At 40.1% G+C, this 16,581-nt stretch overlaps 1 protein-coding gene across 1 annotated transcript in view; it reads right to left on the bottom strand.

Annotated features, from left to right (window-relative positions):
• Positions 1 to 9,741: 9,741 nt before the first annotated feature.
• Positions 9,742 to 16,581, bottom strand: part of camk1da (calcium/calmodulin-dependent protein kinase 1Da) — a 397,726-nt gene continuing 390,886 nt past the window's right edge. The window contains exon 11 of the mRNA XM_078552956.1: positions 9,742 to 14,638. Within this exon, the coding sequence (XP_078409082.1) occupies positions 14,520 to 14,638 (119 nt within the window). The 3' untranslated portion in view covers positions 9,742 to 14,519. The remainder of the gene's footprint in view (positions 14,639 to 16,581) is intronic.

The following is a 16,581-nucleotide window of genomic DNA, read 5'->3' on the forward strand; positions in this document are numbered from 1 at the left end:
ACTTATGTCATTGGTACCAATGTGGGCTACGACTTCTAGCTGATCCCCCTCCCCCCGAAGGATGTCTTGCAGCCGCATATCATGCACCTCCAAACATTTGCCTGAAAGGGAAATCTCGTATTGGGGAAGAATTTTCGGGTCGGTGAGTGGGGGCGGGGCCGCTCGCCGACACGTAAAAAGACACATGGTGACATTGGGAGGGCGTCCCGACATCACTGTGCGTCATTTAGAGTTTCAGGTTGGCGGGCACACAGCCCAGTCAGCTGTGCGCCCGCCAAACTGTCAAAGGCCTGTTAAGGCCATTGAGAAAGTAATTTAAGTGGTTAAGAAAGCTGCCTGTCCAACCTTAAGGCTGATGGGCAGGTGAAGAGCCCAGGCGGCCTTCACATTTTTCATGAAACCTCATCCACGGGCGGGATGAGGTTTCATGAAGGTTTTATTAATTTCGTTAAAAATTTTGATAAAAATTCATTGACATGTCCCAGCTCATGTGACACTATCGCAGGAGAGGACATGTCTTAAAAATATTTTCTTTTCTTTATTTAAATGTTTAAATCTTAAACTAATCTCCCAGAAGCACCTCTGTGCCTCAGGGAGATTTCTGTGCTCTTTCGTGTGCAAGCGTGAAAGAGCGCAAGCCCCGACTCAGGGAATCCCCCTCCCCCGCACAGGGAGCGCTCAGCGCTTCCGGGCACGCGTCACGCTGGGCGGGCCTTAATTGGCCCACCCACGTAAGATGGCAGCGCGGCCCCGATTGGGGGTGCTGATCAGGTTCATGCCCACTCCTGCCCCCCCGATGGTGGGGGTCGGTGGGGGGGGGGGGGTGGATTTCTGCCCTTGATATCTCAGACTGAGAGGCTTCGAGAGGGAATTCCAGAGTTTAAGTCCCAGGCAGCTGAAGGAAGGCCGCCAGCGGTGGAGTGATTAAAATGAAGATGTGCCAGAGGCCAGAATTAGAGGAGCACTGCGATTTTGTAAGGTTCTATAGAGGTGGAGGAGGCTACAGATCTAATGTTATCTAATGTGTCAGCTAGGTATTAATGGAGGATTTGTGGAACAGTGGATAGAGTCACTGTCTCTGAGCCTGAAGCTCCAGGTTCATGTCCCACTCCAGGACTTGATGGCCAAGGAATGTGTGTTTGCAATGCAGCCAATCTAGTTGATTGTAAATTGTCATCTGCCCCTATGACAGATAGTAAGAGCAGGACCATTGTCAGCCATGCTTGATGTGGTGTGGTGCCCCTCAGGCTATAGGCTGGTCAGGAAGAACTACAGAAACAGGCATTAAGCATGTATTTCATCTGCCTCATGTGTCAGTAGATGCAGGGAGTTTCTAACTCTAAATAAATATTAACAGCAGCACAAGATTTCCAATTAAAAACAGAACATGCTGGAAATGCCAGCAGGTCAGTCAGCACCTGAAAGTTAAATTGTCTTTCTTAGTGACAGTTTTGTCTCTATTGTGTGGTAGGTTAATAGTCTGTAGAAAACAATATTTAGATGTTAGTGTAACTATTCTAACATAACTTTTTCTGCACAACTGGATACAAATATTAATAAACTTGTTTGCTTTGAAAAGGGTGGAAAAGAGAAATAGACATTGAACTTGTCTTAATCTGTCAGTTCTACATTCCATAGAGGTATAATAAAATCCATTTAAAAGAGAATAATTAGCCTTATGATGGAATGATCAAGTCCAGGCATTGCTACCAATATCAACACAGCAAGAACTTGAAGCTAACCTTTTGCAATGTCAGCAAACTCTTGATTTATTCTGCATCTTTAGCCCTGGATTTGAATTCAGTTGACATACTTTGCTGCCTTATAACTTGAGTTTAAATATTCAATTTATTACATCACCCGGACCAGTTAGAGCCTGGAAAAGAATATGACTGTTTCCCCGTTCGACATGCAATCACGCTATTTGTTTTTAGTAACCTCTCGCCGTTTTCTGACTATGGTTTTAATTTATTGGCTAATATTTTGTAATAGTCTTAGAACATTTTTATGTAATTCTCCATAAGCAGGCTAGTTATATAAACACGTTCAAAATTGGTTTCTATCTGGCATTTATACTGTCACATCTTTATTTTGTTGCATAGTTTGTGATTTTGTTTAACTCTGTTTTATTCAGTGATAGATGTAAATTCATTTAAAAATAATGCAAGACTTTCAGCATGTTCCTTCAAATATGTAGCACCTTTAACTTAGTGAAACTTCCGAGGAGACAAATGCTGCACAGGTATTAGATGTTTTGGCTAGGGGAGATGACTGGTGGCCCTGTCGAAAAGATAGGTTTTGAGGTAATGAGATGGAGAGGTTTACTGAGAGAATTCCAGAGCAGGGCCATGGCAACTGATCATTCCTCCATCAATGACAGAGGCAAAGGGGAAATTAGGGAGGAGTCCCAACAAGAGGTGATAGCAAAAGAGGAGCAGGAGGGTGAGGCTATTCAAGGTGATGAAAATTTTGATGATGATTTGTAGTTGAGCATTATCTTGTAAAAAATTTAGTCAACCATTCCACAATTCTCTTTGTTGTAATATTATCTCAAAGCTATCGCTTCAGGAAACCTTGTACACACATTCATTATTGGCAGCAAGTACTGATTTCCACTTTTAGTCTTAGGAAGGGGCCCTATACAATCAATCAGGACCCCAGTGAAATGTTCCTCAAATGCTTGGATTGGAATTAAAAGTGCCAGCTTAATCACTGCTTGTGATTTCCCTATCACCTGACATGTGTGACATGTTCTACAAAATTTGACTGCATCTCTATGCAATCCAGGCCAATAAAAATGTTTTTGTATTTTCACCTGCGTCTTTCTAATTCCTAAATGTCTCCCTATTGGAATTTCATGAGCTATTCTCAGTATCTCATTTCTATATCCAGGTGGTATAACAATCTGATGCACTTCCATCCATCTTTCATCTACTGAAAGCTGATATGATCGCCACTTTCTCATTAACACATTACCCTTAGATAATAACATTCTGGAATACACTCTGCCTCTGTTTCTGTGTAAGCTGTCTGATATAACTGTTTTTTTTAGAACCATAGAACACTACAGCACAGAAAATAGGCCATTCGGCCCTTCTAGTCTGTGCCGACATATTATTCCGCTAGTTCCATTGACCTGCACCTAGTTCATAACCCTCCAGACCTCTCCCATCCATGTATCTATCCAATTTATTCTTAAAACTTAAGAGTGAGCCCGCATTTACTATGTCAGATGGTAGCTCATTCCACACTCTCACCACTGAGTGAAGAAATTCCCCCTAATATTCCCCCTAAACCGTTCCCCTTTCACCTTAAAGCCATGTCCTCTCGTGTTTATCTCTCCTAATCTAAGTGGAAAGAGCCTACTCGTATTTACTCTGTCTATACCCCTCACAATTTTGTAAACTTCTATCAAATATCCACTCATTCTTCTACGCTCCAAGGAATAAAGTCCCTAACCTGTTTAATCTTTCCCTGTAACTCAACTTCTTAAGACCCGGCAACATCCTAGTAAATCTTCTCTGCACTTTTTCAATCTTACTGATATCCTTCCTGTAGTTAGGCGACCAGAACTGCACACAATACTCCAAAGTTGGCCTCACCAATGTCTTATACAACCTCACCACAACTTCCCAAATCCTACACTCAATACTTTGATTTATGAAGGCCAGTATGTCAAAAGCTTTCTTTACAACCCTGCCTACCTGTGACGCCACTTTCAGGGAATTATGTATCTGAACTCCCAGATCCCTTTGTTCCTCCACATTCCTCAGTGTCCTACCATTTAATGTGTATGTCCTACGTTGGTTTGACCTTCCAAAATGCATCACCTCACACTTTTCTACATTAAATTCCATCTGCCATTTATTTATTTATTTATATTAACAGATTACCTATAAACACACTGTATCTAAACACTTCCATTCTCTCTTCCTGAACAATCTTATTAAAGACAGTATCAGCTAATTAAACTTCAACACCTTTTCCCTGCCTTTTAACTTCCTCTTCTTCCTCTTCAACCTGTGAACTTGCGATCTTGTTACTACACAATCTAGAAACAATCCTGGATGCTCTTTCTGCAATAATCACCAGCTAAATCTCTGCTGCTTGTCTTGCCATTTGAACCTTCTGTTCCTCCACATGAGTTCTCATTACTGAAGGAATTGAATCTTTAAATTCTTCCAAAAGAATTACTTCTCTAAGAGCTGCACATGTTGTCTCTACCTTTAATGTCCGTGTCCACTGGTCAAAATTACTTTGGTTTACTCTCTCAAACTCAATATAAGTTTGACCAGGTTGTTTCCTTGACAGTGAAGTGTAAAACTCATGAGATCTATCCACTAACCTAGACTATAAAAGCAATGTCCAGTTTTCCTGTGGCCATTTCATCTGTTTAGCTATCTTCTCAAATAAAATAAAGAACACCTCTACATCCCTTTCTTTAAACTTTGGAAGAGCTTGCACAAATTTAAACATCTCCCCACTGGGTTTTAGGTTGAAGGTTTTTTCATCATCAGAACCTTCCTCAGCCTCTGAGGTCTCTTTTTTTAAAAGCCCAGCCTTTTAAGTTGGTACTCTCTTTCTCTTTCCTTCTCCCTCTCTTCCATTGCCAACTTTTCCCTCTGGAAGTCAAGTTTTCGCATTTCCATTTCACTTTGAAATACTCTCTCTTTTTCCCTTTCTTTCTCTGTTGCTTCTAGTTCAGGTTTTTTTCATTTCTTTTGCTTGTTCAAATTCCAGCTTCTTCATTTCTAACTGAAGTCTCACTACCTCCAGCTGTGACTCACTAGTGTCAGGTATCCCTTCCACACCAGCACTTCGATTCTGTCTGCTTTCTTTGCCCCTACAGGTAACCTCAACTGCAACTTATCTGCTAACTCAGTTAACTTCCCCTTAGATATTATTTGTAACCCATTCCGTGTTACATTTTCTACTCCCAGAGAAGTTTTAGCTCCGGATAAAGCCATATCTGTAATCTCGCCACTTTAAAATTCCTCACATCAACTCCTGAGTTCAAAGTACTTCTTGCACTCGTAGCCTTAAAACTCGCCAACTCCAAACCAATCAAGGAATTTCAAATATCCCGCAAAGAGCCCCCAATTTGTTATGCCGTGGCAGGTGATGTGTGCCAGGTGGGCCCAAATCCATGAGGGAAACTTGGTTATACAGTCACAACAGTTTTGCAATTTGTATTTATTACAAGAAGACTGAGCATTGAAATCAGAAGTAATGAGCCCACTGAGACCTTTAGAGTTTTACAGTTTAAAATTAAAATATTTATTAACAAAAGAAAGGATGTCAAAACACATGCATAAGATTCCAGCAGACTTATGCAGACATGGCTAGAGGCTTTTCTGAGGTTGTTTCTCAAGCTTCTGCTAGAGATCACAGGGCCTCTCTCAACATAGCCTTTCATTCTCCTGTATATACGTTTTCTCTTTTTAATCTGTAAATTCCATTGCCCCATATGTCTTTGAAAATGTATTTTCCCATAAAATCAAACTTTTCATGGTGCTAATATTGTCAGTAACCTTTGGGAAAAATAAGCACACTGCTTGGCCTAGCTTGGCTGGTGTAAACATCCTACTATCTCTTTGAAATTCAAACTGCCCCATTTATCTAAAAATGCAAATTCTCCCCACACCTTACATTCTAAGACTTTAGCCATGTTTATGTATTTAGCATTGCAAACCCCTCTCTACCTAACTTCTTTTGGTGCTTCCAAATCTCCAGACCAGCTGTCTCTAATTCAATTAAAACACACACACACACACACACACACACACACACACAACTATCCAAATCCCACTATTAAACTACTTTTACAATAAATCACCTTAATATTATGAAAATGATTATACTTTCATGACAATGTTAAGGGCACTTTATAAATACTGGTCCTTGTGTATTGCTGAAAAGAGACATGCTGTTCAAGCTTTTCGTCTTGCACTCATCAGAACAGACGCAAGAATGCCAAATTTCTAAGGGAACACAATTTATACTGCATGAGAAAATGGGTGCTGACTGGTTTTCGAGTCAGCTCTGATTGGTTGAGGTGTTGCCATGGCAAATACACCAGGGAGCCATTGTCCCCCAAGCTTTTGTTTATCCAAAAAAGGTGCAATGTCTGGACATGTTTCTTTTGCCTGCAGAGGACAGGTTCCTGCATATAAATATATGCAGCTTGTATTAAGCATAAGTGAGCTACACTATGAGCCCGACTGATAATCTTAAATTGGTTGTTAGTGTAATTCCTAGCGCACTCGGGATTGTTCAACAAATGCTGCCCAATCACTGAATCACATCTAACATTAGATATTATGTTCTGAGTTTTGCAAGCAAGGGTTGGTTGAGTCTGTTGCGAACAGCCAAAGGGATGTCCTCTTTGATACAATTCGTCAGGGGCAGGGACATATGGCCTACGTACCTGGCATCGCACCGGCACTGAAATTCATATACCACATTACTCATTTTTGTGAAAGACAGAACATCTTTTTGGCTTGATAGCAACATCCTATTAGTGGAGAATACCACTCGTGTTACCACTGCATAGTAACAGCGTGAAACAACTAGCTTCACCTGTTGCTCAAATTTTTGAGATACTTTGCCCTTCCAGGGTAATTTGAGGTAGAGTGTGCACTTTTCAGATCTGAAAGTGGTGACCTTAGGCCCGTTTGTGAATATACATGATACACAGTGAGCAATGTTCTGATTGGGATAACCATTATCCCGCAGGATGGATTTGGTACACTCTATTTCAGTGTCAAGCTTGCACATTGAGCAAATAGCTTGGGCTCAATTTACAAGGTTGCCAGTAGGCCAATCTTATAGCGCATGGAACTGTAGGGATCCCAAGGCTTACAGGAGACAGTAGTAGAGAACCATTAGTGGATATATCAACTAGCACATCAAGAAAGGGAGCTCATTAGGCTGCTCAATCTCAAAGGTGAATTTGAGTGTGGGATGGGGCACATTAAGGCGTGTAAGGAAATTCTTACACACAGCTGCAGACTCAAATAACCAGAGGAATAGAATACAAGGAGGTTGGGAGCTATTCTTTAGCTTACAAAACCCTGGTTAGAACACACCTGGACTAGTGTGAGCAGTTCAAGGCCCCACACCTTAGGAAGGATATATTGACATTGGAAGGAAAGCAGAGTAGTTTACAGGACAATACCTGGACTCCAAGGGTTAAGTTATGAGGAGGGATTAAACAAACTAGGGCTGCATTCCGTGGACTTCAGAATGTTAAGGGGTGATTTGTTTAAAATTTTCAGATATTTATGGGGAACAGATAGGATTGATAGAAAGCAACTATTCCCATTAGTTGGGGGAGTCTTGAACTAAGGGGCACAGCCTAAAAATTAGAGCCAGACATTTCAGGAGTGAAATTAGGAAACACTTAACACACAAAGGGTGTTACAAATTTGGAACTCTCTTCTGCAATGGCATTTGATGTCAGATCAATTGCTAATTTTAAAACCGAGGTTGATAGGTTTTTGTTAGCCAAAAGTATTAAGGGACGTAGAACAAAGGTGGTATATGGAGTTAGGTCACAGATCAGCCATGATCTCATTGAGCGGCAGCTGACATGTTGACTGGCTCAATGGCTGCTTCCTGTTCCTTTCTTCCTTGACCTCTTCCTATTGCTGTGGTAAAGTAGAACTGAGCTGTGTAACAACCTTTGCTATGAAACGGAGCTGGCAATAACAGGTCTCCTCTGTCTGGTCTGTGAATGTTGTGTGTTACCGTTGGGTGTGGTTGTTATACTTCGGGAATCAGGTAGGTGCAGAAAGGTGAGAAAGCTCTGCTAATCTCGCTATCATTGCTGACAGGTAATCACCTACACAGGTTTCAGGAGATTCCTTCACTCATGGTTATTTTTCTCCGTAGGTGGCACCTCACATAGCTGCCTACCTGGCATGACATGGTCAGTGAGAACTTTGTATTGGCAGAAGAATGGCAGTGAACTCATGTACTCCTTGGCATGCCAACATAGGTGGCAACTAAAGTACACAGGTCAACATAGCTCAGACTTTTTACACTGCTCTATGTAGCATGCTCTGAAACTCAATTTTACTATAAGTGCTTATACAGAGCTGCAGAAACGATCACAGTTAATCATAACTTAATAGGAGGCTAGTCTTATTTTACTGTTGGTAATCATGTTTGTAACCTAATCATTTGCTTAAAGTAAATATCAAACATTTCTAAATGAAACATCCTAGTCAAAACCTAAGACAGTATCTATCCATCTATGTTTAACTTTGTAACATTAAATATAACAGTAGTTTTGTAATTTAACATATACAACAAAATATTTAGATGCATTTAACAAGATCTAATAAACTTTAAAGTCAAACTTCTCGAATTCTTTCTTAAATTCTCTGGTGTTTTAAACTTTCTTAGTTTCATAAGTTAAGTAGAAGCGTACATGGCAAAAAAAACTGCTCAGTGGTAGCGTGGATTCTGTTTGTGTGTGCTGCGTGCAGGCTGATATCCTGATTCTACAAAAGTACACATACAACAGAGGCGTCAGCTTCATGTGTTCCTTTGCAGAGCAGTTCCTGTAAGGTCATATTTTATAATTACAGTCCTTAAGCGACTTATACAGCTGTCGTTATATGCGGTGTGGGATTTGTGACTATAGGAAGTAAGGCGCTCAGCCATCAGAAATCACTTGATAAAAATAAACATGGGCTTTGGTATGAAAGCAGCGGGCGCAACACATCATCAAAAGTTAATAAGGAAAGAAAGGACCTCACTTGCATTTATTTAGCACCTTTCACAACCAGTGGATTCCCCACAAGCATTTCACAGTCAATTAAGTACTTTTGAAGTGTTGTCATCTTTATAGTGGATAAAAGCAACAGCCAAGTTGTGCACAGCAAGCTCCCACAAACAGCAATTGATAACGGTCAAATAATCTGTTTGAACGATATTGGTTGAGGGATAAATATTGGCCAGGAGGCCTGGGAGAATTCCCCTTCAAAATGGTGCCAATGGACGTTTATGTCTATCTGGGAGAGCAGACAGACTCTCAGTTTAACATCTCATCCAAAAGACAGATCACCTACAATAATTAATGCAACAAACAATCACGAGATACTACACCACACAGTTATATCTATGACGATCAAAATTGAATTTATTTGAGGGAAACAATTTATTTCCATTATTCCCAATACATTAGAAATTTAACTTATGTATACATGATTGTCAAAGGCAAATAACCTGGACAAGTCAGTTGCTATATAGGCCCATTAATCAATCTGTTATACCATTGCCAGAAGTATTAGTGAGGGTGTAAACTTTTGCAATCCATTCATTACATGCACATTACAAGTACATACTGGACAAAATATCGTGGAAAAAAATGTACTGACTGAGAAATTTGCTGTAATATTCGCCACATAGACATTCCCGGGCTTAAGAGTATATTTTGAAGCTTTTAAAACATGCCCACAAACTTGAAAGTCATACAGTTACTAAAGGTGAATGCTTGCAATTAGAATTTCCCTTAGGTAAATTTTGCATGGCGATGGTTTGGCTATTCGTAAGAATGAGCCATTAAATTGATAAGGAAACCTCCTTTAACCTGCAGCAGATTGTTTCATTGCTCATTCTTATCTTTATCAAATGCATAGAATTGTACATCCTACAAATTCTTACACAATTTAACAAGATTTTACTGGGAAATTTTCAATGTAAGTTCTTTTAGTTGCTTTTTCCCCCCACCTTGTGTGTTCATTTGAGCTTCCAATGCCATGGACTGCTATCACCCAACCAGGATGGCACAGGCCAGCAAATTTGTTGCCAGGCCAATAATGAAGCAGCTCTATATGTGAGCACTAAGGCATGGCCAACAAGTCTTCTTATTGGGAAAACATGGCTTCCACTTGCTGCATTCCCTCTGACAGTCTATCTGAGGTTGGATATTCTTCACACAGTCATTTATCCTCCCACTGTCTTTCAGCACAACTCCCGTACCAATGGGCTGCCCCATTGTTTTACCAACCTGAAAGTTTTGAAAATCCTGCCAGATTATTTGGTGATGGGTTCTGCCCGCACTACTACCAGCTAGTGGTCTTTTTGGAAAAAAAAACTCGGGAAGCTTCATGTAAACAATTCACAGGCAGCAAGTCAATTGCATGAGGAATATCATTTCTGTAGTTTACAATGTCAACTGTTCTATAGAACTCATCAAACCACCTTCTCAACACTTTGGTCTCGTAATGGGTTTAGAAAAAAGTCATTAGGTTAAAGAAGGGGTAGGTTGCTGATACCCCATCCATTCATGCAATGCAGTGCATCATGCATTTACACACAGGCTTCAATTCACAGTTAAATCTGAATCAGTTCTCAAATTAGATAGCAATTGGGTAATACACTGACAGTGTGCACTGCTTGATTCCAGCCATATCAAATACTATAGGTGGTTGAAATGTAATGGGGAGCCATGTGTCATATTTGTGTATGAATTCTCTTTTCTATGGAAAAAGCCGGGAGTTGCTTCCTAGGAGATTTTGATAGGACTGTTTACTGGCGACTCCACCATACTGAGGCTATCTGCAACTCAACTAAGAATTAAATGAAAGCTTCGTTGGGTGATGATTTATTGTCATGAAAGGTTATTTTAAGGGGACTTGAAAGCGAATTTAACAACAAGGCAGTCACATCACAGTAAATGGTTACTGTGCTAATATGTTAGAACATAAATTTTTTTATGAAAGGCAAGAACCTCAATGTGTCTAGATATTTCTTAATCCCACCTACTCAGCTTCTCACCACATCCATCAATCCATTCTCCCTCCAGCAACATGTCAAATAGTCTCTTGAATCAATTTATATTGTCTGCTTCAATGATCTTCTCTAGTAACTTATTTTGCAAGAACATTACCCTGATGTAAAAACAGTTCCCCCCCGATTTCCCTTTCTACTGCTAACTTCCTACTTTATTAAATTGTACCATCTGGTATTTGAACCTTTCCAGTAAATGATAAGTCAACAATTTGCTTAAAAAGAAGCCTTTTCGTGGCCATGAATTTATTACAGACATAAGTTTCCAATGTGCATCCATCTAATGTCCCCTCTGTTAATACTGGTAAGTCCATTATGCTAGAAAGATCCCGTTCCCAACCCCATCCAAGGAAACAGCAGCCAATCGGGATTCGGGGCTACAATCTTATATGACTAACCTCCTTGACTCTTTTGGGGCCTCTTTTCAAGTAGATTGTAGAATGGCTTCAAAAATGCCATTGATCAGAGTTCTGCATAAATGTTACGATTTAAGATTAAAGGAACAGAGACTCAATAAAACCTGAGGACGGAGAAGAAATTAGCTGAAAAGTAGATAGCAGTGGGTAGTTGTCAGAGAGAATAGGTCAAGAAGGAGCAAGTAGCAAGTTGGATGTCCCGAGATCATTGTTGGACCTTCACTGCTCTTAATTGCTTGATGCAAACTGGTTGAATTCAGAGAGTTACAGAGGATAGCAAACTATAGGCAGGTCAGCTGTTTCTGAAGAAGCAACTTGGGAATTATAAACTGAGTTAGACAAAATATGTAGTTTGGCAGAATAATGATTGATTGTAATGCAGACAAGTGTGCATACTGCACACAGGAAGAGAAAAAAATAGGCTGACGTTAAGTACTGCATGAATGATGTGAAAATAAGTATGGGGTTGAAAGATGTCAAAGGGTTTTGTTCAATATTCAAATTCCAAAACACTGGGGAAAAGCAATTAACAAAGTGAATAGAAGGCAGAACTGGCCAAAACAGAATGAGACATCAGAGGAAGTAATATTCAAACTGTGTAGAGATCTGGTCAAACACACTTGAGTGCTGGGTCCGGTCATCAAGAATTGAGGCATTCAATCTCAGGGAAGAGCCATGAGGTTAATCCCCAGTGTCAGAACATTAGGTCATAAGGATCAGAAACTTGGTTTTACATCTTTTAAAGGGAAGCAACTGGGAGCTGAAAACAAGGCAATAAACAGAACATTACCTTAAGCTCAACAGTGAGAGGGGGACAAGGGAACACAAGTTCAACCAATAAGAGGCAAACTTAGGTTTGGTATCGGAGGTTCATCACATAAAAAGTGATAAATAGATGGAATGGATCGTCTTTTTCTCATTATTCACTCACAGGAAATTAGCATAATTGGAAAGGCCAGTATTTATTACCCATCCCTAATTGTCCTCAGGAAAGTGGTGGTGAACCACCTTCTTGAATACAACTGAGTGGCTTGTTAGGCCATTTCACAGGGCAGATAAGAGTTAACCACGATGTTGTGGATCTGGAGTCACATAGAGACCAGGCAGGGTAAGGGCAGCCAGCCAATACCCTCCCTAAAAGACATTAGTGAACCAGTTGTGTTTTACAACAATACAGGAGTTACATGGCTACCATCACTGACATCAGTTTTTAAATTCCAGATTTATTTAACTAACTCAATTTAAGTTCCCCAGCTACCATGGTGGGATTTGAACTTGGAGAACGAGCCCTGTAACATAACCTTATGCAATATTCCCATACCCTTCTGGATAAAGGAAGCAAAAGTTCTGGAATCATTTATTCACAACATTAGTTGGTACTATGTACTCATGCGGCTTGATGGATGAAATGAGATGGCCTTCCTCGCCTGGACCTTGCAATCTTGCGTTCTCTCTAAGCAGTGACATTGGGCCATTATTGTTGGGATTTGGAAGTGGGCTGGAAGTCATATTGAGTCACCAGCTGCATTTGCCCTCCTGTCTGCCTGCGCGACCTGGGGTAAGGACAAGGCAAAGCAGCAACAAAGCTTCAGCTTTGCCACTGCCCAAAAGCCAAAAAAACCCCTCAGCTCTCTCAATTGCCTTGGTGACATCCAGTGCTCATTCCCGCACTGACACATGATCCTAAACCCAAAGAAATGGATGTCGCACCTCAGTGTGCCTCTGGCAAAATTAAACAGACACCAAAGAGGTTAAAGTCTGTTCAGTTCACACCAGCTTTACCAGGATCTACCTGGGGTAAATTTACTATGAACCTTCCTGGGGGAAATCTATGACCAGTGCAACAGCAACGTTCTAACCACTGTAAGGACATACTGAAAAGCCTGATAAATATTGATGTTCTAACATTAAATAGTTAGCCCTTTGGCAATATTAGTGGATGATTTATAGGTTAATGGCTCTAATAAAATTGCAGACAGAGGAATGTCATATAAATGTGTGTACTCTTTATGTTCACCAGGGAAATTTTGAGTCTATATTGTTGAGTACATGCTTTTTAAAATCAAAATTATTAACTGCTTCTCCTCGTACCCTTAAGATAAACTGCTTGCAGAAATATGTCATTTTACGCCTCTGATGTCATCTAATAACCATGTTCAGTGTCAGCCAAAATAAAGCTAAAACAGCTTTTAAAACGTTCCAGACCCACCAGAAGTATAAAAATAAAACCCCATGCCAAAGAATCCTGCCACATGGTTCAGGGAATGTCCTGGAATTGAAAAGTGTTATTAAAATACTGAAGTAATTTAAACAGATTTAGATTTAACAGGTCTATGCTTTCCTTAGGGGTGCTTTAAACGTATGTATATTTATTTTTTAATGAGGTGTAAAAATTGTTTAGCGAGTTTCTATGACCTTTCTACCTACAAGAAGTCTTTGAGAAAGGCACAAGTAAGCCTTGTAGTACCTTACGTTTCAATATATCTATCTATCTAATTACGTTAGGATTCGTCTATCCTGGACAGACTGAGTAGTACTGAATGTTGCTACAAAAACGTCAACTGAAAGCAGAAAAATGTGATTAAAAAGATGTAATATAACAATGCAATATTGGCAGATAATCTACAAACTCAATTAAAACTGACTTTTTATATATACAGCTAGTGACATTCACTAAAGCCGCAATTAGCAAGGGTGACATTATATTGTAGCCCTGAATAGTTAAAAGTACCTTGTCCGTTTTAGGACAAAAATGTTTTTAGTATATAACATTTTAAACCCCAATAGGTTAATATCACAGCATTTTTGTTACCGGTTCTGTCAACTTAATGCTGTCTATCACAATGTTACAGTATAAGGGGCTCTGCACTTTTTGAAAAAGGAAGAAGTACCATGTAAGATAAAGCAATCAACAAGAGCACAATAAATAAGCAATGGATTGTGCAGTCCAGTTAATGTCTCATTCCTTGGAAAACAAACACCCTGGAGAAATGCCACTATTTTGGAGAAACATTTTGCACAATTACTGGCTAAATGATTTCAACTGCTGATTTATACAAGGTGAAAGAAAGCATTGCGAGACTCATATGCACAGCACCAGATACTGTTAAATCCATCAGCACATGATTCAATGCAGTTTATGATACATGTATTGTATAAGAGTTACAGTATAAAATATGGCCTTTAAAAATCTTTCCTGGGATCCCTCTAGGCTTCAGTGCACATGGCAGGGTGAAATCACTTGAATTTGGGATGCATCACAGTGATGTTGTTTCCCACTCCTTCTTCTGTTAAAGGGGCTTGTCATTTGCTCCCGGTATGCACTGTGGTGACTGTGGTAGATCTTGCTCTCCCCTCTGATCCTACCAGTGATATCCCAGAGGGAGAAGACGCTATACTACAGGCGGTGGAAGGAGACACACCTGCAAGAAATCCATCCGGGTGGGAAAGAAAACACTTAGACTAGTTCAGTGACAAACCTTGTGAGAACAATGATCAACATTTGCACCCTTGTTAAAAATTAATATACAAATCAATTCTGATTAACTTTAACAACCTTTAGTTAATTTGTTTTTAGCCAAACTCTGTCGCCTCAGAAATTAAATCACTGATAATTTCTTTTAATGATGCCATTTATAGCAACAAAATGGGAACAGGAGTAGGCCATTCGGCCCTTCGAGCCTGCTCCGCCATTCAGTATGATCATGGCTGAAGGGGGAGTGGTGTATCATGGGTGGCAAATATTGTTCATCAGCCAAAATTAAAATGAACCCATTATGAAAATTGACGCAATAACGTAAGCTGCATTCAAATGCATCGCCATAACACTTGGAGGTGGCATCATGCTTTTCAAAATGGTGTGTGCCCCTCTCCCTCCCTGGCCAATTAAAAATCAAAAAACACAACTTTTATGAAGACAGTATTCCTTTCACTGGATGGGTGCAGGAAAGTCATTAGGATAGTTTTATAGAAACTTTCTGGCTGTAATACAGAATGCCGTGCATCAATGTCAGGTTTTGATTTGGTGAAAGTTGCAAACTTTTGAAAAGCAGGACTCGAGTTACCATTTATTTTACCTCCCATGCCGGAGAAAACATGGGACAAAAGACAGAGTTGTGCATGCTCTATGATCAACTGGGAAAACTTCACACAGTGGACAGACCTTGAAAAATTGCACCCTGCAATTCAACATTCTGGGGCACAATAATTCATAATCTGCCAAACGCCACGATATATTGACAGAGCCCTGTCACAGTTTAGCCAGAAAGTAATTATCAAAGGAACCAGTGAAATAATAAGGACGTGAAGGCTTTGGAGGGGAAACAGAAGAAAGTTACCCGAATAGTTTCAGGGATGAGGGATTACACATTGAGAGGTTGGAAAATCTGCACCTGTCCTCCTTAGAGCAGAGAAGGCTAAGAGGAGATTTAATAAGTGTTCAAAACCACAAGGGGTTTAGGTGGGGTAAATAGACAGAAATAGTTTCTAATCGATGAAGGGTTCATAACTAGAGGGCACAGATGTAATGTGGTTGGCAAGAGAACCAGAGGCGACATGAGGAAAAGTTTTTTACACAATGAATGGTACACACTGCTTGATAGGTGGTTCAATAGTGGTCTTCTAATGGGAATTCACTAAGGGGAAAAAATTGCAGAGATATGCGAACAGAGCAGGGAAGAATAGGAGGAGATTTCATACAGGCATTTAGAATCATGAAAGATTTAGACAGGCTGACGAGAGGGAACTCATTCCCATTGACAGAAGGGTTGAGAACCAGAGGGCATAGATTTAAGATATGGCAAATGAACCAAGGCGGCATTAAGTAAAACTTTTTTACGCAGCAATTAGTTAGGGTCAGAATACACTGAGAGTGTGCTGGAAGACATGTACAATCGTGGCTTTCAAAAGGAAATTGGATAAGCACCTGAAGGGAAAAAAAAATTGAAGGGTTATGGGAGAATGCAACTAGCTAAATTTGTCTTGCAGAGAGCTGACAGGGGCATGACAGGGCTGAATGATCTCCCTCTGTGCTGTAATCATTCCATGATTCTGTTTTATGATTCAATGGGTGTTGAAGGGACCCACGATTGTGGCTGAGGCATGTTGCCAAGTCAACACAGAAGGAGTTTTATATGCACACGCAACTTCATCAGTACTACACCAGTCAGTGTAATTACTGACCAAGGCATTCTAGAAGCTATTTTCTGTGCAATTTTAAAAAAACTCCCTATTTCCTTTCCATCAGATGGTTTTCTTACAGTCAGCATTTAGTGGCATCCAAATATCGCTGAGAACATACTACGATAAAGTCCTTAGCTTGACATTATCATGTGAGAATTACTGGATCAAGCCCTATGGCACTAAC

The sequence above is a fragment of the Cetorhinus maximus genome, chromosome 12 (assembly GCF_964194155.1).
Source record: "Cetorhinus maximus chromosome 12, sCetMax3.hap1.1, whole genome shotgun sequence".
In the NCBI taxonomy this organism is placed as follows: domain Eukaryota; kingdom Metazoa; phylum Chordata; class Chondrichthyes; order Lamniformes; family Cetorhinidae; genus Cetorhinus; species Cetorhinus maximus.